Below are 24,857 nucleotides of genomic sequence, written 5' to 3'. Positions count from 1 at the left end.
TAACCTTATAATACTGTGAATTGTGTTTCCAAAAGGGTGAATTATATCTTCAAGGGATGAGAAAGACAGAGGGACAGATTTGGCCCATGGACAATAGTTTGCCCATCCCTGGTCCAAAACAATGGCTTTTGGAGTCACATAATCCAGAGAGAATCATAATTTTCAAGTTATGAGTTTTGTGACCTTGAATAAGTTACCTAACAGCTTTTAGCCTCAATTTTCTTTATATAATGAATATAGTACAGTACCAACCTCTTATGGTTTGAGGATAAAGTTAGGTCAAATACAAGATCAAGCAACAGTAGGTTAACAGTTGTTCATATGAGAAATTATACAATAACTAAAAATAGTAATAAAAAATAAATTCAGTTTCATGAACTCACCACTGTAAACCTACTTGTGCCCCACCCTGTGTAAGCTCTATGAAAGCGCTCTTTCCACAGGGCTTACAATTGACTTGGGTTTAATGTACATAAATGAATAAGTAAAATATTTAGAACAGTATCTGGCTCAGAATAATAAATAATAATAGCAAATTCTTATATACAGTTTATTGTATGCCATGTACTAAGTACCTCACAAAACTTTATCTCATTTTAATACATAGTGTTATCAACTTGATTTTCCAGATGAGAAAACTGAGCCCCAGAAAGTATAAGTAACCTGCCCAAACTCACAAAGCTGCCAAATGGTAGAGCCAAAATTAAAATCCAGGTGCTCTGGCTCCAGAATTCATGCAGTAAATGTTGGTGTGAATATAGTTATTATTATCATCATTTTATAATTTATTATATATGCAAATATACTGATCCCATACCTCCCTTTGGTATCTGAGCATGCATTAGCACCTCTATTTCCCCAGCATTTGATTTAAGGTGAGGATGCCTAAGTCTCTACTCTGCTAAAGAGCATATTCATTCTTTCATTCATCTATTCTTCATGTCTTCATTAAGCATGTGTAGGGTCCTTACTGTATTTTAGGTCCTGTGCTATATAGATATAAGACATGCTCTCTATTCTCAAAGAGCATGAAATCTACTAAGAAAGAGAATTATAATCCAGACAGTAAGTGCTGTAGTAGAGATTCGTGCTGCTGTGAAAGCAGAGAAGGCCCAAGGGATAGTGTGGAAGTAGGAAGAAGGAAGAACTATGAAAGTTTCATGGAGGAAGTGGTACCTAGAGAAGAATGCGGATTAATTGAGTGTAGGCAGGGACAATTAAGTCAAGAATGAGGTTAAAAAATATATATATATACACACATACAGACTGAAAGACCCAGGAGCCCTTGGTGAAACTCAGGTTCAGAGACTAATACCACTGTATGCCAGGCTGCAGGGGATACTGGAAAAGCTCAAAAGGGCCTAAATACCATGCAAGTTTGGTCCTGAGACCAAAGCATTCCACATACACCTTACCCTACATTATTACTATTATTATTTTTGCAGCACTTACTACCATCTGACATATATCCTTGCTGTTTACTTATTGTCTGTTTTCTCTCATTAGAATGTGAGCTTCTTTTCTTATGGCTGAGTAGTATTCCATAGTATATATGTACTACATCTTCTTTATCCAATCATTATAATCAAGTGTCAAAATAACCTGGAGATGTTTTATCTAAACCTATGTACCCTGATTGATCAATGTCACCCCATTAAAATTAATAAAAAAGAATGTGAGTTTCTTGAGGGTAGGGACTTTTTTTTTTCACTGCTCTACCTCTTTTGCCTACCACATACATTCCCTGGATATAGTGGGCACTCAATAAATATTCCTAAATAAATGAATGAGTGAAATAAAATGAATAAACTAAATCCTGAGAGCTTTAGGGAACACAAAGAGCATTAAGATACAGGCCTAACCACCAGGAGTTTACAAGCTAGTAGGGGATCTAACACGTGGACCTGAGCACCTATTACATTCTGTCTCTCTTCTTTTACTTCCTGCCTTCTTTCCTAGAAATTTCAAACTGTCCTCTAACCCTTCAAATTCCACTTCCTCACACACATTTCTTCACCCCATTCAGGACTCTGTACTTCCCAACAGAGGCTCATGCTCCAACACACACGTGCCTATTCTCCTGGCTCTGCCCATCCCAAATCCCATTCCTGATAGCTGCCTGCATCTGCTAGGTGTTAGCCTGATCACACTAATTTTCACTAATGTATGAGACATTGCCAGAGAAATCTAGGGTATATGTCTTCTTTTAAGTTTTTGCTATGGAAATTTCAAACATCTACACAGCAGAGATAAGAGTATAATGGACCCCATGTGCCCATCACCCAGTTTCCACAATTATCAGCATTCTGCCACTCTTGTTTTTCTATTCCTTATGTTTTCTTAAAGAATTTTAAAGCAAATTCTGGGTGTCACACCATTCCACAGTTGCTGGCCTATAAATATTTCAGTATGTTTCTCCAACAGATAAGCACCTTTTCTAAACCACAGTAACATTTTTAAACTTAACCAAATTAATAATTCCTTCACATCATCTAATAGCAGTCACTGTTAAGTTTTACCCAATTGTCTCACAGATATCTTTATGCATGAATTTGTACAAATAAGAATCCAAACATGCTTCACAAATTAGGCATATACTTTATAGGTTTAAGGCCCCTTGGTAGAATTTCAGGCCTTATGGAAAAATGGGGACTAATCAGCCCAAAGGCCCTCTAAACATTCCAAATTCCCTACTAACCTCACGGTAGTCTCTCCATGGCTGAAGAAAGGAACTATCCATCCAAAACCCTCATCAGACCTTTCTTCTGTACCCCAATAAAGGACAGAGATATTATTCCTGAGGGTGAGATAGGGAGGGGAGAGGAAGGAAAACCAGAGATATGCCTTGCAACTAGGTTTCTGCTCTGCATCCTATCCAGACACCCCCAATTCCCATACCCAACCTGCCTGACCTCAGAAGTATTTGGTTCATCTGTTTAAAAGTAGTTGTAATTACAGTCATTCCTGGGAGCTGCTTGCTAGTATGCCTAATTACAGCACAATAATCATTATCTGTATCATTAAAGATGTGTCAGATTGGCTTTGTCATGAGTTTTATCTGATTTCAATACAAAACTGTTACAGTATACACAACCTTAAGAATTTGTTGTTGCCCCTGGTCCCTACCAGGAAGCAGGAGGCCAGCTGTCAGCAAGCCAGCAGCTGAGCATCCCATCCAATCCCATTCTGTGCCCTCCCTCCCATCCCATCTCATCCTGTCCATCTATCCACTTCCGTGTGTACTGGCTCTGCTGCAGCCCAGGCCAGAGGTGCCCACCTGACTGCCTTTCCTCTCTTCCTCTCCATGGGCTGCACATCTGGGCTTGAGGCAGAATGATTCACACTTACAAACAGAAACAAGCAAAACAACAAAATCCAGCAGGCTCTGCCAGCATCAACTGATGCTTCCCTTGTCCCCAGGGATCTCAGTCAAGCTTTTTTTTTTTGACAGTGACAGAGAGAGGGACAGACAGGGACAGACAGACAGAAAGGAAGAGAGATGAGGAGCATCGATTCTTCATTGCGGCACCTTAGTTGATCATGGATTGCTCTCTCATACGTGCCTTGACCAGGTGGCTACAGCAGACCAAGTGACCCCAGTTGCTCAAGCCAGCAACCCTGGGCTCAAGCTAGCAACCATGGGCTTCAAGCTAGCAACCTTTGGGCTCAAGCCAGCAACCATGAGGTCATGTCTATGATCCCATGCTCAAGCCAGTTACTCTGCATTCAAGCCAGCGAGTCTGTGCTCAAGCCAGCGACCTTGGGGTTTTGAACCTGGGTCCTCTGCATCCCAGTCCAATGCTCTGTCCACTGTGCCACTGCCTGGTCAGGCTTAGTCAAGTTTCTTATTGACTCAATCCATGCAACATCTTTATTATTCTCCCCATTTGGAGGATGGGGAATGTGGGATGAGCCAAGTGTCCAAAGTTATCAAGTTCATCATTAGCAGAACCAGGAGAACCACAGGCTATAGCTGCTAAGCCAGAGCTTCTGTGAGAGGCTAAACCAGGTCAGGCTTTGCTCATTAGTTATTCATCTCTGGTAATGGATACATTTTCCATTTTCAAACATACTAAGCAATGCTTTCTATGCTGCTGGGCAACTTCCTGAAAAGCAAGCACATGAGAGATCAAGGGTAGGGTGGAGAGCAGCACTTTTCCTGCTCATGTTTGTAAGTTGTGGGAACCAAGTCAATAGCATGGATCAGGAGGCTGCCCAGGCCTTGCTATATCAGTACATTGTCAGGCAGCCTCTGCCAGCAGGTTTCTTGCTGCTTGCCAGTCCCGAAGCAATTCCTAATCAGGTGAATAAGTGTGGAAGAAGTACAAATGCCATATCAAATCACTGCCTAATGAGCCTTCCCTTTGGGTTCTCTGCAAATCCAATAAATGAGTGAGGGTCATCTTTGTGGTCTGTGCTAAGTAAAGCTATTATGTGCTATTATGTGGTTCTTGATCCTGAGAGCTGCACTCACAGGCTAATGAAGAAGGGCATTTAAATCAATGTAGCCAAGTGGGCAAGAGGGCTGCAAAGGACCTTGTGGAGGCACAAGGAGGTAAGAAGAAATTGTGCCTTTGGAAAGTCAGCTAAGACATCAAAGAGGTTACACTGGACCTGGGTCTTGAAAGATGAGTAGTAATGGCCTAGGCTGAAATGGGGGGGGGCTGCACATTCTCTGCAAGGGAAACAGTGATCAGAAAGGCAGGGAAGTGTGACACATCATGAAGGCACCCAGGATCCATTTGAAGATGTAGGGGAAACAAATTTCCATTAATATAACTCAAGGCCTTAACAATTTAAGGTCAGACTTTCAGGTGAACCATCACTCCAGTTTACTGAGTTCCCATCCTTTGCTTCCCTGCCCTACTTTTGTGCCAGCCTTTTGCAGTTCCTCTGCACTTATATGAAAAGCTGATACGTTTCACTTTATTCTTTCTAAATTTTGCACCAGTCACATTAGCCCACTGAATGGCTTAGCTATATATTCTAGATTTGTTACAGCATCAAAAGGAGGCTAGAGTCAAACCTAATGGGGTGGGGAAAGTAGCACAAAATCTCTGAGGACACCTGGACTCCATGTGCTAGGCCTTTGCTGCCCCGTGTCTGTTCTCAACCAAATGGCCTGTTTATTTAGCTGCTAACTGCTGACTTCATTATAGGGACATTAAAACACTGTTGGTTTGAGTGTGGCAAGGTAATGAATCATCCTTATGTGGACTCAAAGAAACTATTAGGTGGCAAGCCTCAATGTACCATTACTAATCTCCTCATGAGCCTCAGCTCCATCTAGAACATTGAAGAAACCCAACAGCCACAAGCTAGAGTTTTTGTAATAAAAATGAAACCTCATCCATATGTCTAGCTCCGGACCTAGAGCTTTTCACAAAATTTCTTCCACTGTTTCTCATAAACAACCCTTAGAAGTTGTCAGGGTGAGGGTTTATGTCCCCATTCTACCAGTGTGCAGACTGAGTCTCGAGTGATTCCAAGTGCTTCCAAAGTTATTGAAACTGATTGCACTGCTGGGAGTTTTCTACTGCCCTGAGCTGCCTGCTGCTGAGCCAGCCTTTCCCCCACAGCAGGGTGGGTGTAGGCAGAGGCAGCACACAGTCTACAGGCTCTTCTCACTGTTCACAGCACACTCACCTTAAGAAGGACCTCCAGATGTTTGCCATGTTAGCACCAAACTAGCACAGTACATAAAGAGTGATAAACAGCAACCTTAGGAAGCAAATGCACCTCCAAGATGTAAGTCATTTACTCCCTTCTTACTAGCAGGATCAGGTTCAACCTGCATAAATCTATTTTAGTGTATTTTAATTGCTTGTAAACCAAGTGTTTCCTGGACATGCCAGTGACCATGAATAATTAGGATCATTTTAATGACTGGGCTTTCGAAAGTGAATGGGAAAGCAGACAAAAAGGGGCTGCTCAGAAGGGAAAGTCATTTGTTAGAGCCTGAGTGGGAGCATTGTCTCAGCCTTCTCTAGTTTTGTTTTGTTTTTTTTTCATAATGTCACCAGAGCTGCCTGTTTTTCAGCTACTCTGGCTGCCTTTTATTTTTTATCTATCTCTCATGTTAAGTAACGCCAGCTGCTGACAATGACTGGGCTCAAGTGGCCACATGGCAGAGTTATTCATTTACTCAACAAAGATGTATGGAGTGCCAGGCCTGTACCAAATAACATAGTTCCCCATATATAAGATGCACCCTTTTTCAAAAACTTTGGGGTCTAAAAACTGGGTGCATCTTATACAGTGGTTGTAGAGTTTTTTGCTTGCATTTTCCGCTTTTTCACACTTGTCTTTGCTCTCATTGTTTCGCACTTGTTACCAGTATATTACGGTGGGTTATATTTTGCCACATCCTGCCCAGAAATGGCTCAGAAAAGATTTTCATACAGTGCTGAACTCAAGTTAAAAGTGATCCAGTTTGCAAAAGTGAATGGAAATTGTGCTGCTGACCATAAGCTTGGTCCTCCTCCACCTGAGAAATCAATCCGAGACTGGCTACGGGAAAAAGAAACCCTACTGAAAATGCCACGGCAGAAGAAGGCCATGAGAGGCAAGTCAGCAAAATGGCCTGATTTAGAAAGGGAATGGAAGATACGAATTGAAGGGCAAAGGGCAGTTGGAATTCCTGTGTCCACAAAGATGGTTCAGCATGAGGCAAGAAGAATTGCTGATGAAAAAGAAGTTACTGATTTCAAAGGAGGTCACATCTGGTGCTTCGGGTTCATGAAGTGGAATGGACTAAGCATGCACACATGCACCAGACTTGCCCCAAAGATGCCTGGAAGCTATGAGAAGAAGGTCCTTGAATTTCATCGTTTTGTCATTCAATGTCGGAAGACACATCAGTTTGAGTTGGGACAGATTGTAAATATGGATGAAGTCCTCCTTCAATTTGATGTCCCAAGTAACAGAACTATTGATAAGAAGGGGGTGAAAACTAACTGTGAAGACAAGTAGACATGAAAAGGGCCATTATACAGTTGTTCTAGTTTGTTGTGCTGACGAAACCAAGCTGCCTCCTATGCTGATTTTCAAACGCAAAACAATGCCAAAGAAGATATTCTTCGAGGAGTGATTGTCCATGTTCATGACAAGGGTTGGATGATCAGGATGGGATGAAGATCTGGTTTGAGAAAGTCTGGAGAAGGAGACCAGGTGGGCTCTTAAGCAAACCTGCCCTATTGGTGCTTGATCATTCAGAGCACACATAACAAAACACACAAAGAAGATCACTGCAGAGCAAAAAACAAAACTTGCCATTATACCTGGAGGCTTGACATCTGAGCTTTAACCACTTGATGTCAGCATTAACAAACCCTTCAAAACTGCCATGAAAGACAAATGGAACCAATGGATGAAATCTTCGGGGTACAATTTGACACCAGCATGAAGATTAAAGAAAACAACTATAGGAGAAGTTTGTACTTGGGTGAAAAGATTCTGGGATAATATCAAGATTGAGATCATTGTCAAGTCATTCAAGTAGTATGGCATTTCAAATACCATACATGGAGCTGAGGACGAAGCAATATATATGAAGACAGTGATTCGTCATCAGACACAGATGAGGACAAGCTAATGAATGGGAGTTCTGACAGTGATGAGGAGTTGTATAAATTTTATGATGAATAAAACTTGAGTTCAATAACTTTATGTAATACTTTTTTTTTTTCAAATTTCGGGCCCCCAAATTAAGGTGCGTCTTATACATGGGAGTGTCTTATACATGGGGAAATACAGTATTGAGGATAAAGAAAAGAATAAGGTGCAGTTCCCAACCTTGAGGACACTGCCTACTAGGAGAGACTGGCACATAAATAAACAATTACACTATAATGCGATAGGCACTAGAATAGAGAAATTGACAGCAAATTGTGGGAATGCAGAGGAGGAACTTAGTCCATCTGAGGGAGTTAGGGCCAAGGCAGCAGAGAAGCAACATTTAACAAAAGCTCAAGGGAAGCAGGGGAGTTGACCAAATAAAGAAGAGCAAGAATACTACAATTCAGTGTGGCTACAGTTTGGGGGCCATAGCCTGGACCGCAGTATGAGATAAGACTGGAGAAATTGGTTGGGCCACCCTGTGAAGGTCTTTGTATGTCTTGCTTTCAAGTTTGAACTTGGTCCTGCGGTCACTGGGGAGGCAACCACAGCGTTTAAGCAAAAAGAATGACATGCTCAGATCTGCATACCTAAAAGAAAGCTCAGGGAGGGAGGGGAGACAGGGAATCAGTTAGAGATTGTCTTCCCTCTGGACTTTAGGAACTCCTTACCTGCATGTCTATTATAGCACTTACCACAGAGCATTCGAATTAGTGTTTGCACAGCTGTCTCCCCACCCACTCCTAGATAGCAGGGACTGAATCTCATTCATCTCTTCATGCGCAGAGACTGGCACACAAGAGTGCTCAGTATCAAGTGAATGTTGGTATCAACAATTGAATAAGTAGGTTCTAAGCAAGTACAATTTAGATTGGCTCCCAAGTAACTACTGTGCTGGCTGTATCAGAGATAAATCCTACTCAGATAGCAGATCAAGACCATCCATGACTTCCCTTGCCTCTGCCAAGCCCATCAGTGTATCACTGTCCATCACAAAGGGAGAATGTGCTATTCAGAGAAAACAAGAAAGTTGCTTACAGTGCTGTGCTGGCACTGCTTATGACCCAGTACTTTGTTCTTTCTTATAAATTAATTTTTGATAACTTGTTTCTTTATTATCCTCATTCTGTTCCTTCTGCCTTTCTTATGTTCTCCCTTTCCTGTTTAAGTTTTATCATTCAAGGCCAGTTCAGTTGCTTCCCATGTTCCCTATAGCCTTGTCCATTAGCCAGTCTCCACAGTGAGAGTTAATTCCCACTTCAGTTCCCATAGCTCTAGAGAAATGACTCACCTCTAACATTTATCTTACCGTAGTTATTCCTGTACCTCTCTGCCTTCTTTACTAGACTGTAAGTTTCTCAAGGCCAGGGATTGTATACTTCATTATTGTCTCCCCAGCACCTGCCACCTGCAAAATAGAGAGACTCATATAGAGAGCAGGCTGACAGCTGTCAGGGATGGTTGGGTAAAGGAAGTTGAGGGATAGAGCAAAAAAAGGACAAAAAAGAAAAAAACCTCATGAACAACAGTGTGGTGATTGCCGATTGGGTAGGGTGTAGAGGATAGAATAAGGGGGATAAATGGTGATATATGAAGATTTCACTTGGGGTTGGTGAATACACATGGTGCACAGAGAGGTGTTGTAGAAGTGGGCATCTAAAACCTGTATAATTATGTTAACTGTTGTCACCCCAATAAACTCAATTTAAAAAAGAAAAAAAATAGGGCTAACTAGAAGCAGTGTCCTTGTATCCCCTACTGACTAGGAGAAACATATGTTAGTTTAGCCACAGGAGCATATTGCCAGCATGTCAGATCTATTCCTTTAAGCATCTTCCTTATGCTGAATGTCATCCCTAAGGCTCCATGAAATTTCATTTTACTATTCTCTTTCTTCCTCTCTGGTTGCTTTTATTTTTCTATTCACTGGATCTTTTTATCCCCACACTACCATAGTCATTGACCATGACCTCACTTCTACACACTGTCATTAATCACACCTCTAGCTGAGAGCTAGACATGATGACTCAGATGCACTACTGTCATTTCAAACCCAACTAAACCCAAGCCCATCACCTTCCAATAGCCAAATTAGCTATTCCTACTGATTTGTCCATACTCTATCAGTGGCCCTGTGATTCTCCCACTTACGCAGACTCAAAATCTAGGAGTTGACTGTGACTTCTCCCTTTCTTTTTTCTTCCACAGCCAACCAGTTACCAAAGTCCTGATGAAACTACCTTCATGATATCTCTTTCCATTATCTCCATCCCCCAGCAATTGCCCTTGTTCTAGCACTTATTATCTCCCCCTTGAATGATTGCAGTAACCCCCACACTGGGTACCAGCCTTTGTCTGCTGCTCCCAGATTTCCTACAGCACCACTCAGGTCCTGATGCTGCCCCAGCTCCTGTCACATCAAATTCTGACTCTTCAACCTGGGATTCAAGACATCCCATGATCTTATTTGCCATCTTTAGCCAACTTACAGTACTTTATGGTCTCCAGACTTGCCCTTCATTCTCTTACTTACACTGACTACCCCCTACCCAATCCCATCTTTGCCCATTTATAATCACCCCGTCCTTCAAGACCTTTACTCTCCCTACTAGGTGTGAATTTCCTCCGAATCCCAAACACATTTTATTTTATTCATTCAACAAATATGAATTGAGCACCTATTATTTTCCAGCCCCCATGCTAGGATCTATAAAGTAATATAAATAAAACAGTATCCTCCCTTGTGACACTCTGGCTAAGGGGCCAGAAAGACAGATATAACTAACTCTAAATCCCCAGCAGGCCGCCTCTGACTCCCATCCTATGGACTCTTCTTCTCATCCTATAAATATACTTAAGACCCACCCATCTTAAAATATCTACCCTAACCCAGCTCCATCTCTGTATCAAATTCCTTTAAAAAAAAAAGATTGTATACTTATCATCATTCTCATCTTCACCTCCTCCCGTCCAACTCTTTACACTCCAGTCAGGCTTTGCCCATAATTTCCACTGACTTTGCTATGGCAAAGGTATTCTTCCCAGACAAATCAGCAAGCTGCCCTCCTCTTATTTAACCTCTCTACAATATCTCAAATTGTCACCAGAATTGTTTCTACTACCTCTGTCCATCTCTAAAGTGTTGGCTATTCCCTATTATTCTTTCCTTCCCTCTCTTCTTTTTCTGTAGAAAGCCTTTCCTGCCAGCTAAGGGACAATTTCTTGGTAATTCTCATCCAATTCTTTTATGTCATTTATAATTCCCAAATCTCTAACACTACCCTGTATTTTAGGCTCAACCTTTCTCCTAAATTTCAGACTACTCTATCATCAGGGTCCTGACCCTCAACATGCTCCCACTAAACCCCCCAATACACAAATACCCTAGTACAAACTCTTGTCCTCTGCCTGTATTCCTCATCCCAGTAATGTGGCTCCTACACAACCAGAAATCTTTGACTCTCTTTTCTTCCACACTTCCCACATCCATAATGGCCTGAGTTCCCACACTTCCCACATTTGTTTAGTGCTATTGATGCTATTTTTTAAGTTTTTCAATCTCTCCATTTTCCCCAAAACTATTGTTGTTCAAGCCCTGTTACCACTGATTATGACTCTAAGACAAGACTTCTCACTGATCTCCCTACTTGCATTTTTCACTTCAAATTTCATTCCATTCTCCACAGAATAGTCATTGAGTCCATTAAAGTACACAGTTGACCTGTTCGTTCTCTAATTTACAAGCTCCCCAACCTTCCATTTACGTATCCCACAAATATTAGTTATTTACCACCTATCAAATGCAAGCACTGTTTTGGGAACTAGCAATACAGCAGAGAGCAAAACAATGTTCTGCCTTTGTGAACCTTCTAGTCTAGGGTAAGGCCAAATGCCTTAGTGTGGGGAGCAAGCAGCACCTACCATGAAACTCATGCTTGCCTCCCCAGCCTTGTGTCCTAATTCTCTGTGAGCCTTATCAGATTGATTTTGGTGCCTTAATTGTGCTATTCTGTTCTATACTCCCTGCCTTTACCCAGGCTGTTTTGGGAATGCCTGCCTCCCACCCACCATTAGCCCTTTGTACCCCCCCCCATGTAAACAGTCACTTTCTCTGAGGTGGTTTAGAGAGTGCTGTAGGTAGTGCTGATCTCCATAATGACCTGGGTTCAAATCTCAGCTCATATATGCCCACTGTATGACTTCTGTCAAGTTATCTGACTGTACAGTGCTTCAGAGCATCATCTTAAAATGGAAATTATTATAGTACCTCCATAAGAGTTGATTGTGAAAATTAAATTAATCAATTCCTAAAAAGTGGTAAGATAATTTAGGTGCCTGACACATAATAAGGCTTTAATAAATGTTAACTGTTATGACTTTTATCTTTAGTAGTAGTAGTATTATACCTCTTATCTCTGTGCTCTATTCTATAATAATCTCTCCTTCTAAACATGTCTTACCATCTTTGTACCCAGATGATTACCCTAGTCAGGCACATAGTACATACTTAATAAATGTTGAAGAAAAGATTGACTAATCCAGGTTTATTGTTTGGTGTCCTATGACTAAATAAAATTATGGAGGAATGACAACAACCTTAAGGCTTCTTCTGAATATCATTGTGACTAAATGTCCAAGTCTATACTGTTGGCATTGCATGAGCAAGAGCTGGAGAGGAGTGAGCAAGAAAACTGTGTTGAACTGGCCTGAACTAAACAAGAACTGAGCAATCTTCATTTCTTTTTTTTTTTTCTCTCTGAAGCTGGAAACGGGGAGAGATAGTCAGACAGACTCCCACATGCGCCCGACCGGGATCCACCCAGCACGCCCACCAGGGGGCGATGCTCTGCCCCTCCGGGGCATCACTCTGTTGCAACCAGAGCCACTCTAGCGCCTGGGGCAGAGGCCAAGGAGCCATCCCCAGTGCCCGGGCCATCTTTGCTCTAATGGAGCCTTGCTGTGGGAGGGGAAGAGAGAGACAGAGAGGAAGGAGAGGGGGAGGGGTGGAAAAGCAGATGGGCACTTCTCCTGTGTGCCCTGGCCGGGAATCGAACCTGGGACTTCTGCACACCAGGCCGATGCTCTACCACTGAGCCAACCGGCCAGGGCAATCTTCATTTTTTTATTCATTGACTTTTGGGTCTAGAGGGACCAACTGTCCTAAAGTAGCCATTATCTTTAACTCTTATCCCTCAGCTCCACCTCATCCTTTCTGTTTAACACCTTCCCTCTACCATCTTCCCCTCAATTATGTATAAACTGAAACCCAAAAGCAAAAGGAGTGTTGAGAGAAAGGGGGGTAGGATGGAGAAGGGTTAGTACCCCCTTCCTTCCTTTGCTGAGATCAAAGCCCGTGTTTTCACTGGAAGACTACTGACCTCTTTCATCCCCTACTCCACCTGTCTGGGAATGGGATTGCTGCTTGTCCATTTCCTCTCCTCTTTAGGGCTGGAGGGCAGTTTTAGGGTGGGGCCTCAAGCTATTTCTAGTGCTGGCCAAATCCCTCTACCCTAACATCTCTTTTGCCTTATGTGATCAGATTTCCTTTCCACCTCTCCAGTAAGTAACAAGTGGCAGGAGCATCAGGCAAAAAACTGTGTGAGAGGTTAGTTTCTCCACAGGCCCTAAACTGAGCTAATGGTTTAAGCAACTGGGGAGGACCCTTGGGCTGCTGGGCTTTGTCTGGAAAGAGGAACAGGCTCTACTACAAAGCAACTCCAACATCCCCCAGAATATAGGTGAGGAACCAGTTAAGCAATGGTCTCTTTCCCAGGAGAAGGAAATTCACATTGTTGAAAGCCTACTAAGTGTGTATTTTCTCAATGATTCCTAACAGCCCAGCCAGGTAAACCCTTATCATCCCTCTGGTAACAATGATGAAACAGAGATTAAGAAATTCTCCTGAGGCAAGCAGCTAAATACCAGTATGAAAATCCATCTCTGCCTTCACTCTAAAACCAGGGCTCTTTCTACCTCATCGTGCTGCCTCAAGAATCTAGAAAAGCTCTTAATGCTCTAAGTTGGCTCTTTGCATTATTACACAGAATTAACTCAATAATCAGCTAGACCTTTTGAGAATTACTTTAATTTAACATAATTTTAAAATAAAGGTTTAAAGAAAAACATTAATTACTTGAGTTCAACTCTACAGGCTATGCAAAGAGAATGTGACAGAAGGTTCTGCCTTTGCAGAGTTTATTGTCTAGTAGAAAAGAATTAAGTGCAAAAATATAACACAGAAACAGGGAAATTCCATGAGAGAGCCAGAGGGGGGATAGGGCACCACCTTTGCCTTGTATACAGCCTCTACCTTCCCAGTACCTGTTGCTTCCCACAGCCCCGAGCAGAGCCTACCAAGCCTGGGACTAGCCAACTTCCATGTGGAACTGGATCATAAAACAGGAACTTTCTTAAATCTTCTGTGCCCCCTAGCCTAAATAGAGTGCAAATAAGCATGACCTTGGAGTGATATTTGATTGGCAAATGTGGGAAGGTATTTAGGAACGCAATCTGCGCTATTACCTGCAACCAGCCTGCTTCAGCAAAGAATGGGTTATTTAGTGGTTAGCTGAAGCCTGATTCTAATGCAACCAAGACAAGAGGTTCATTTCCTGGCAAGGTCGGTTCTGTTACATGGCATTTCTGACCACAGCTGGCTCTCTTGTAACCGTGTGCTCTTGGTCAGAGGAAATTAAAGTTCAGAGAGCGCAAGTGACCATGTAGTTGACACTCACAATGAAGACATGTTGTTCCAAATACTCAGCCCTAAACAGACAGCTCACCACACATCTTACTGACAGGATCAGAAGTGTTCCTTTCATAAATGGAAGCAGCAGCCCTCTACCTCTCTCTGATTTTCATGACACTTTGATGCCAGGACTTTGGGTCTCTCAGGGTGGCTGCTTCATTGCAGCTGCCTTTCTTCTGTTGCTCTCTCTAAACCCATTTTTCCGTACTCATGAAATGAGTGTACAACTTGACACCCTCTGGAGGAGGTGAAGCCACCTAAAGAGAGACGGCCACACCTGTTTGAAGCCTTCTTGTCCAGAGCCAAGCCACAACATTTCCAGCCTTAGACTGAGGGGCCCTCCTTGAATAAAAATACAAACCTCTCAAGTTTCTCTGATCATAATGGGGGTTAGTTTCTGAATGTGTCATCCAGGTAGCCCTTCCTGTTCCATATCTGTGTTTGGTAGAGACAGTCTCTACTCAAGGCTTCCTCTATCTCTTGAACTCGGGACTTCAAACATCAGAGAGTAATAACTCCTGGAGCAAGAAACCAGGCCTCTCTCTTCATTCTATAAGCATTGACACATTATAAGTCTTGGACATTTTTCTTTTAATTTAAATGTATAGAGTTTTCTGTCTTGGATTCCACAAAGATGCTATACTGTTAGAATCCCTAGGGATTGTTCTACAACCTCTCCTACAGTGCCAGATGCACAACCAGAGTCTTAACTAGGATAATTTGGTATCAATGACAATAACCTTGCATTATTTTTTGGGCCTCTTCGAATAGACATCAAATTCATGGCACATATCAAGATCCCTTTTTTATGCCCTCTGTACCATTTTTTTTCCTGTGGAATTTGAATTTCCCTGGCTTACTTACCATCTAACAATATCACTATTGAAAGCACATAACGCTAAGGACCATATGCTTTCTCTCTGGAGAGTGTGCACAAATACTATTTCTGTTAAAAACTAAACAGAAATAGCAGCTTTGCATATTTCCCATGCAAAGACTTAGCCCAATTGAATGATTTCCTTTGTTGTTGAGTGGTTTCCCCAAGCAGGCCGTGATAGAGAAGCTGAATCAGATATTGTGACTCACCAAAGGTCACAAGGAGTCATCTAGTGAGTTAGAAATAGAATTTAAAAACCTTCATTTTGATTCCCTGGATTTAAAAACAAATAAACTCTACTACAGAGAAAGAAAACTGAAGTAGAGAAACTAGACTTGTTTGACATTGCCAGGTCAGGGAATTCAAGACAACCAGAACTAACAGGCAGTTGCTATGGTCTGTGTGGACCAATGACATGAATAAGACATAGGTGCTCTCTGCCTTCAAGGAGCTGATAATCCAGTGTGGAGAGATCAGGTCACTAGTGAAAAATCTCTATCCAAAGCAGAATATGCTTGTGATAGCTACAGGACCCCAGAGAAGATCTTGTCCATCTTCATAGCCCCCATAGCAGATGGAACAGTGACCTGTATGTGACATGCAGGCAAGCACTATCTATTTGTTGAATAAGGGCCATAAGAGAGGTACTCACAGAATGCTCTGAGGATTGGTGGAGAATGAAGGACAGCTTTGTGAAGAAAGTGACATTTGAGCTGTGCCTGGAAGGATGGGGAAGTTTTTTAAAGGCAGCAGGGATTGGGGGAGGGCCTTTGTAAGCCCCAGGAAAGAGCAATGGCAAAGACCCTAAGATAGGAACAAAATATGGTATGATTTAGGCTAGAGAAGGGTTCCACGGAGACAGAAAGATCTAAGGTTAGAGAGAAAAGTTGAGGACTGACCAGAGAGAACCTTGAACAACAAGCCAAAGAATTTAGTAGTGGACTGTCACTGGAAGTTTTAAACAAGGGGAATGGCACCACAAGGACAGGGCTTCCTGTTGTATTATCCTGCCCTGCCCACCTGGGCCTCCCTTGCTTTTTCAACGGTGGTGGGTTTCTTTTTATTGTCCTGTTTGTTTGTGGTTTAGTTGGAGGTTTTTGTGGTTTAGTTTGTTTTTTGGCCTTTTCCTTTCCCTTACAGTTTTTCACAGCATATGGTCCTGATTATGTGCTGGAAATCACGCCAAGCTGCCGGCCAGACCGCAATGAGCCCCACCGAGTCCAGCAAATCCTCAACTACATCAAAGGTGAGCACCACCCCTCGAGTCCTGCCCTCTTCATTCCACCCAGCTTGTGGTGGCCCATCAGTGGGGCTTCCCCAAATACCATTTGTCTTGGTGGCTAATCCTTTCACTGATGGGTAAGGGAAACCTCTTTTTGGCCTGCTAGATTATAGTTGGAATTCTACACTGGCCACTCTGATTGGGATTGTTATTTGGCCAGCTAATGTCACCTTTGGGGACACAAAAGGTTCAGTTTTAGGCACCTCCAGTGGAAAACAAGTTCTGAAGTATATCCTGGAACCCTTTTTTCTTTCCAAAGGGCAACAGTAAAACCCTCTTGAGACAAGGTAAGTTCAAGTCAATTCAGACTTGTCAGATGGGGGTGGGGGTGCTCACAAACAAATTGTTCCAGTGTGGTCCATTATAGCCTTGAGAGACTGTGGGCCTACAATGAATGTTGGGGATTCAGATGCCCTGGAAGTGGGTTCCCCAGTCTCACCAGAGCACAGAGCACTATAGATGGGACTGTTGCTCTGTCCTTACCTTCCCTAAGGCTGGCCTACAATTATTCTTGCCTCTGGAAAGAGGGAAAATGGCAGTCATCAGGTTATTGCCCTCTCGATCACTCTATCTACTAGCTGTTTGGGAACATTGCCCTCAGCCTTCCAATAGAGTCCCCCTCCCAACCCTAGCTGCTGCTTTACAAGTCAACTCACTTTACCATTTTTAAAGTAGTTTTGACATCCATTTTCCTGTTTGATTAAATTTGTATATATGTGTTAATTTTTGAGATCCTAAGTATTTACAGAATTGAGAAGCTAAGGGTATCATATTGCCCATGCTGGAGCATGAAATCCCAATGTTTATTCATATAATGACAACATAGAACTAATTCTACCTTTGAATAGTCTTTCATTGGAATAGAACCCAGCATGAAAGGATTCTGTGCCAGAGTTAGTCTGAGGGGACACAATGTGTCCTGGGTTCTTTGTCCAGGAGTATATTAAGTCCCTATCCTCTAATAAAGCCCAGTCTGTGACAACAGCCAAGTCCATAGGGAAGGACCCCATGTCTCAGGATCCTTTGGCTAAAAAAAATCTAAGCTCATAAGTTATAGACTCATAAAATTATACTCACAGCAATGCTTATGGTCTCCCTAAAGTGTCCCATAGCCCTTTGCCTTTCCCTGACCCTGTAGTTTCAAGCCACCTCCCTCTGGCCTCTCAATGGCTACTGACCCCATAGGTCCTCACTTCTTAACCAAATCTTCCTCCCCGTCCAGCCTCTAAGGCCTTTAAAATCCTGTGTTCCTGGCCCTTTTCTGGTCCTTCTCACTGTGCTGCAGCCCTAATTAACACTGCTGTTCCCATTCTAGTTTCCTTCTGCCCCTCTCAGACCCAGGACACATTTCCTGTTTCCTTTGGGACTGTACCTGATCCAACTTCTCTTACCCCTCTTCCTTCAACCTTGCCATTTCCCCCCCATCCAGGCTCTAAATCCTGGTAAAGCACATACAAAGCAATAGAAACAGAAACTAAACAAGCCTCTGCAGCTACTTGCTCACATCTACATATGTGCAGATATCTGTATGCCCTCATGCTTTCCTGCACACGTACCCAGACACATATCTCCAGAGAATGGTGACATCTTGCTATTGAGGAAATGGAAATGACAAGCAAGAGAAGACATAAGGAAGGTAATTCAAAGGGAAGAGAACTAGGAAAGGTAAGAAACCCAAAAGAAGAATACATTTTTAAAATATTTGAGATAAAAGACTAGTTTGAGGGTTGGTGAAAAAATAATAAAAAGTCTAAGAAGACATGTAGGTAAGTCAATATTTTTAAAAGATCCTAACTGGTTAAAGCAATATTCTGACTGAAACACAACAAAATTGAAGTGAGAGAGAAGGTATGAACCAGGAAATGGATCCTCAAAAGCAACTGGACACATGTAAGATAAAAAGACATGGTTTAGGTGCATTTTCTCTGAAAGAGAGTTAGGGATTTTAGTCAACATAGAGCTCAGTGTGAGTCACCAGGGCAAGGTGGCTTACAGATGCTGGTACTAGAGATGCTGATACATTATTAACCTCACCTTAAAAGGGCCCTAGACAAATAGGAGCTTGCTCCAGAAGGTCAGTCAGGACGGGAAGAGAACTGAAGTCCAGGATCCAAGAGGTCTGGTTGAAGGAGCTGGGGCTTTTGGAAAAAAGGAGAACTAGGCACATGTGGTTTCCACTTCATGTCTTTGAAAGGCTGTCACAGAGCAGCAGAAGACATTGACACACACACACAATGTGGTCATGGGGCACAGAACTAGGACCTAGAACCCATGGGTATATATTATAAAAAGGCATATTTTCATTCAGTAGAAGGAAAATTTTTCTAACAATTAGAGCTGTCCAAAGTGTAACAGTCTGTCTAAAAAGGAATGAGGTCTTTGTCCCTGGAGATTTACAAGTAGAGACTGGACAGTCATTTGCCTATCAAATATTAAAAAGGTTTCTGCATTGGAGGAGAGTGATTGTACTCAATTATTGTTACGGTTTCTTCCAACCCCAAGATTCTAGGATACTGTTTATTAAAATGAGAGGGGAAAATAATCAAAGAATATGATGAGAGTGCACAGGTTAGCAGATGAGTTACAGCTGTTGTGTATAGGAAAGTATTGATGAAGAGAAGAAAGAAACTAAATGGTTGAGAGTGGGCAGGGAGGAGCCAAAGAGGACAAACAGCAAGTAGAGTGACAATAGCATACTAGGAATCTTCAGATTTTCCATTCAGCCATTCTTACCATATTGACAAGGTCTTGTGTTCTAGCCATGCAAATGAGCAGAGCACACAAGTCCAAAACCAAAAAGAAATTCAGATAAACCTAGAAGAAATTAGGCTACAAAGAAGTTTAAATGTTGCTTTTAAAAAACAGGCTAACCTGCTGTTCTGAAACTGTGCCCCTCCAGCCGTTGTGACACATGCTGCTATCAGATAGTGCGTTGCCATGACAATGGTCAGTGTGGAAAGGCTGCTGAATTTTCTGCATTCTGAAAGGTTTTCCTGAACGTGCTGACAAGACTGTCATTTTTTCTTACATATAAAAACCTCAGCAGGGCTGGCCATTTCTCAATGTGCCTCCCTACCTACCCCCCATTAAAAACAAAGGGGGGACACAGGCATAGATTGCATTTGGGGAGGGAGTGGATGAATTAAGCTCCACTCTATGAGAGAGAAGTGAGCCAGTATGTTTAGTTAAATTTGTTTAGCTTTTGAGCTTGGGTTTTTTCTTTCTCACCACATCCCTCAGAAGCACAAAAGATGGAAATTGTAACCTACTGGAGATCAAAGATGAACCTGAGGAGGTTCATCTTACAGATATGCATTCCACATGCCACAGGATGACTGGAGTGACAGACAAATTTAGACTACACCTTATTCCATCTTTTATGCCCATTAGTCTATCCAAAAGGAAAAAAAAAGACAAAAATAAAACCAGGAATAATCAATTCAAGTTTCTAGCCTTATAGAGAGAAAAGCAATGTTTTGCTCCCACAAATTGCTGTTCTCAAGCCAATGAATCTTGAAGATATATCATTGTTCATAGGAAATGTTGGTTAGAGAGTGGTTCACTCAGCCTAGCTCATGACCACTACTGCACAATCATCTTCACACGATCTTCATGAGCTCAAACTTGTTTGCCTTTCTTCTGGTTGAGGTACTCTAGAGGGGTTGGCTCACAGTAAACCTTCCAGAGCTACAACAATGCTGATGTGATCAACCTCAAGAGGCGGCTAGCTCTGCATGGGGAAAAAGGAGTAGAGGTTTTCTAGTCCGTTACTGATGACATTTTTTTTTTATAATAAATTTTTATTAATGGTAATGGGATGACATTAATAAATCAGGGTACATATATTCAAAGAAAACATGTCTAGGTTATTTTGTCATTAAATTATGTTGCAAACCCCTCGCCCAAAGTCAGATTGTCCTCCGTCACCCTCTATCTAGTTCTCTGTGCCCCTCCCCCTCCCCCTAACTCTCTCCCTCCCTCCCTCCCATGTCCTCCCTCCCCCCCCACCCTTGGTAACCACCACACTCTTGTCCATGTCTCTTAGTCTCATTTTTATGATTCCATACATTACTGATGACATTTGAATCAATAAAGATCCCAAGGGGGCAAAAACTTCATGTTGCCACCCAGACCCAATCTTCTGGGGGTGGAGACAGGGAAGGGAGAGGGAGTTGTGCATATGCATGTATTGGAATTGTAAGGTTTCTGCACTTGCTCTGAGTTCCCAGACAGTACCCCAGGTTTGCCTGTGATATGAAAGGAAACAAATTGGGCGAGGAGGTAAGAAGGAGCAGGGTGGGAGGAACACAAGAGGGAAAAGAAGGCCTTGTGTGCATCTGCCCTTTTTGACCCTTAATGAAGGAGGCTTACTATGTCAGCCTCTCCAGTGCAGAGTTGGGGAGATGGACCAGCAAACTAATGCAGGTGCAGGGAGAGACAACACAGGTGAAATAATAAGAATAATAACTATTATTTATCTTATAGATGAGGAAACTGAAGATTAGAGAGAATAAGTGAGCTGGCCAAGGTCATCTATATTCATTCATTCAGCAAGTAATTACTGAGTCTCTACTATGTTCCTAATACTGTGCTAATAAGTGATGGAGTGAATATTTAAACCCAAGTCCGTCTGAATTGGGGCTTTGGAGTCAGGCTTTTTGGCCTTTCCAGTGCCCTTCTCTCTTTACAGTGTTATCCTGTCAAGTCTACCCATCATCTCCCATGTGCTTTTTCTAATTGCCCCTATTAAACTCTTCCCACCCTATACTGCACACCTGGTTCCTTCCGTGTGCTGACAGAAAAAAGCATCTAAAATCTGATGTCTCCCTGGAAATGGGACGAAGATAGCCATGGGTAACACTTCACATCCTAGTGCCCAACCTAGGCCTTTGAGCCCTCTTTAATCCTCTACCACTGCCATGATCCCACCATACTGTAATTGAAACTTCCAGCTCTATTTTTAGCTGAGTAGATAAATAAAACAGAAGAACAGAAGATGAAAGAAGCCAACTCACCCAGTTCCTTCTGCCTGAAGTGTGCTGTGGTCACCAGCCCATCTGCCATTTATGGTTCCTCAGGCACAAGTTGAGACTCTTTACACATCTACCAGTAACATTCTCCAGAGGACCATTGTGCTGGCTGTGACCAGAACCTCCTCTAGCAGCCTGAAGTCTGGGATTGACATTCCTCTAGGGACTAACAATTGGGGCATCAGGTCTGGGCATGTCCAAGGCCTCCTGAAGCCCCAAGCTTGAGGTAGTACTCCTGCCTGGTGGGACTCAAAACCATGGCAACTCAGCTTACTTCCGTACTTTCTTGTGCTTCCTGAGAAGCCATGAGGATAAGTTGAAAGGCAAGGTTTGTTCTAAGATAGACTGATCATTTGCTTCAAGGCTTTTGAAGGAACTTTGGAGCAGTATTGTGGAGGATACCTTGAGCCAATTTGCATGATTTCAGGTGAGAATCTCTGTGATACCCAGCCTTTATCTCTCCTTGCTGTCTCTGGGTTTTCCTTTATTTCTCTTTAGCCTAGTATGATGCTTTTCAGCTTACCACCAACCTGTGCTTCTCCAATGACCAGGTTCCTCTCTCTTGCTTTACCAAACAGTATAATTATTAAAAATATTTGTTGTTGTTGTTGTCATTGCTGTTCTTAAACAGAAAGATAAGTTATAAAAATATCATGCTGCCTGACCTGTGGTGGCACAGTGGATAAGGTGTCAACCTGGAACACTGAAGTCATTGGTTCAATACCTGGGCTTGCCTGGCCAAAGCAGATACAGGAAGCAGCTACTACAAATTGATGCTTCCCGCTTCTCCTCTCTCTCTCTCCCTAAAAATCAATAAATAAAAATTTTAAAATATATATCATGCTGAAAATTTTATAAATTCTAAAATAAAAATGGAGTCTGTTAACAATGCAGTTACTTACTAGCTTTTAACAACAAACCATGAAAACCATTGCAGGTTATTTATGAAGACTTCAAATATCTACCTAATTCCAGGAGGTGGGAACTACCATTATTGAAAGCCTACTGTGCCGCACCATGTGCCAGATTCTTTACATACATCATCTTATTTAATCCTCACAATTACCTTACAAGGTAGAAAACTCATGTGAGAAGATGTAGTGTAACATGCCCATAGTCACATAACTAGTAAGTGGTGACCACAGGATTTAAATCCAGGCCTGATGCCCCTCCTCTCCTTGGCAGTGTTGCTTAGTCTAGTCTACTCATCAACACAACCTGCAATGTCTCCCAAAATGGAGTTCTGAACCAGTTTAATTCTAAAAAGTATTATTTTGTCTCCACTGTAAAGCCTAGATAAATCACTCAATGAATAATCTTTGACATGTCTCATGTGCTTGGTGCCATGAGAAATATAAGAGAAATTTAAAATGTGGTCCCTGCTTCTGATAATCAGCTGAGAAGTCTAAGTGAGGATATAATGGCTGACACTATGTAGAAGTGGGGGAGTATGACTTTAGAGAGGCTCCTTTCAGAAGGCTATGAGGATTTGACTATATAGGACTAAGGAAGTGCTTGTAAGCAAGGGAAACTTAAATGGGTTGGGGTCAGGGCAGATTGCGGGTTTCCTTGAATTTCTGACTAAGTACTGAAAAGTGAGGGCCATTCTCATTCTGGAATTAGGATATGACTCGATGTAGTGATATTTGGATGGATCATGGTGCTATTCCAACAATGAGCCTACAAGGGCCTGAACTGAAACTGTAGTGGTAAGATATTTCCTGTCCTATTCCTTCCGAATGGCTGAGAGCTGGTAGGAAGAGAATATCAACAGCGCTTGAAAGTAGGTCAAGGAGAACAGAAATAAGATGACTTTTAAGTTTCCCAGCCTGGCTATGAACTGAGATAGGGAGCTGTTGGGGAAGGAGGTTAGTTTTACAGAAACACGTATTTGATGTGTTCTGTTTTGACATGTTGAATTTGAGGTCTGATGCAATGTCTCAATACATCTACATGGAATCATTTATTGCAGCTGATTAAAAATAAATGTTTAAAGGTGATTTTTTTGACATAAGAATATGCTCATTATAACAATGTTAAGTGGAAAAAAACAGGATTCAAAATTATTTAATAATATATAGCCTGAATTTTGTAAATATATGTAATCTTTGTATGTGAGTGTTAGCCATGCACAGAAAAAACTAGAAGAAAATATGCCAAAAATACTAACAGTAATTATCTTTGGTGGTAGAATTGGAATTATGGGTAATTTTTTATTTGTTCTTTATCCCTTTTCTATGTTTTAAAGATACATTAATATTTTATCACATCTTATGTCCCAATTTTTTGTTTATAAACTCTGGTCATTACACCTGCACACAACTGGAAAAATAAGGGACTGGAGAATGAATATTTTACATGTCTCTGATGCTGTTGCCTTTGTTAGGTATACCTAGTAAATCTAGGGTGCTTCCATTTGTTTTGCAAATCAGATCCCCCCTTAACTCACAATGTAAAGCCTCTTCTGTTTGGTACAGGGGGAGAAAATCCAAATAGCTCCCTATGACCACATCCCTTCCCAAAATTCTCATTCACTACAAGGTAACTTCCTGTCTTAGTCTCAATCTTTCTGGGTTTTCTCTTCTTCCCCATTGATCTATATATCTATTTCTCCCAAAAGTCTTGAATACTATAGGTATATAAAATATCTTAAAATCAACTATAGTGGTTCCTCTTTCTTCTTTTTCAAAATTGTCTTAGCTATACTAGTTCCTTTGCCTTTTCATATAAGCTTTATAATAATCTTGTCTTCTCTACAAAAAGAAATCTTGATATAATTTTGTTAGGAATTGTGTTAAACCTGTATATCAATTCAGAGAGAATTAATATTTTTATAATGTTGAGTCTTCCAATCCATGAGCATGATATGTCTTACCATTTATCTTCTATAATTTCCTTCATTAGCATTTTTTAATTTTCAACATACATATCCTGAACAGGCTTTATACTTAAGTTTTTCTTTTTTGGAGTCATTCTGTTTTTCACTTTGGCTTTTATGTGTTTCCTATTAGTACATAGAAATATAGTTTTTGTATATTGTGTTTATATCCTGTGACCTTGCTCAACTCATGTATTTGTCCTAGGTTTTTCTTGTAGATCCCTTAGGATTTTCTACATTGATTACCATTTATCTGCAAAGAGACAGTTTTATTTCTTCCTTTTTAATCTATATGCTTTTGTTTTCTTCTCTTACATTATTGTGCTAACTTTGGCTTCCAGTATTGTGTTGAATAAAAGTGGTGAGAGCGAATATCCTTGCCTTATCCAGAACTTAAAGGGGAGACATTCAGTTTTTTTAAAAGA

General features: G+C 41.6%; 1 protein-coding gene across 5 annotated transcripts in view; it reads left to right on the top strand.

Annotated features, from left to right (window-relative positions):
• The window catches only part of HDAC8 (histone deacetylase 8), a 290,590-nt gene that overhangs the window by 243,891 nt on the left and 21,842 nt on the right, over window positions 1-24,857 (top strand). For 4 of the 5 annotated variants that reach the window (XM_066249901.1, XM_066249900.1, XM_066249904.1 and 1 more), the window contains one exon: window positions 16,383-16,488. In XM_066249901.1, coding sequence (XP_066105998.1) covers window positions 16,383-16,488 — 106 coding nt within the window. Of the gene's footprint in view, window positions 1-16,382; window positions 16,489-16,783; window positions 16,810-24,857 lie in introns of those variants that run through there. The other variant, XM_066249905.1, reaches the window with a different exon arrangement.

This window comes from Saccopteryx bilineata, chromosome X (genome assembly GCF_036850765.1).
Source record: "Saccopteryx bilineata isolate mSacBil1 chromosome X, mSacBil1_pri_phased_curated, whole genome shotgun sequence".
Lineage (NCBI taxonomy): Eukaryota > Metazoa > Chordata > Mammalia > Chiroptera > Emballonuridae > Saccopteryx > Saccopteryx bilineata.
This window is presented reverse-complemented; position numbering and strand designations above follow the sequence as displayed.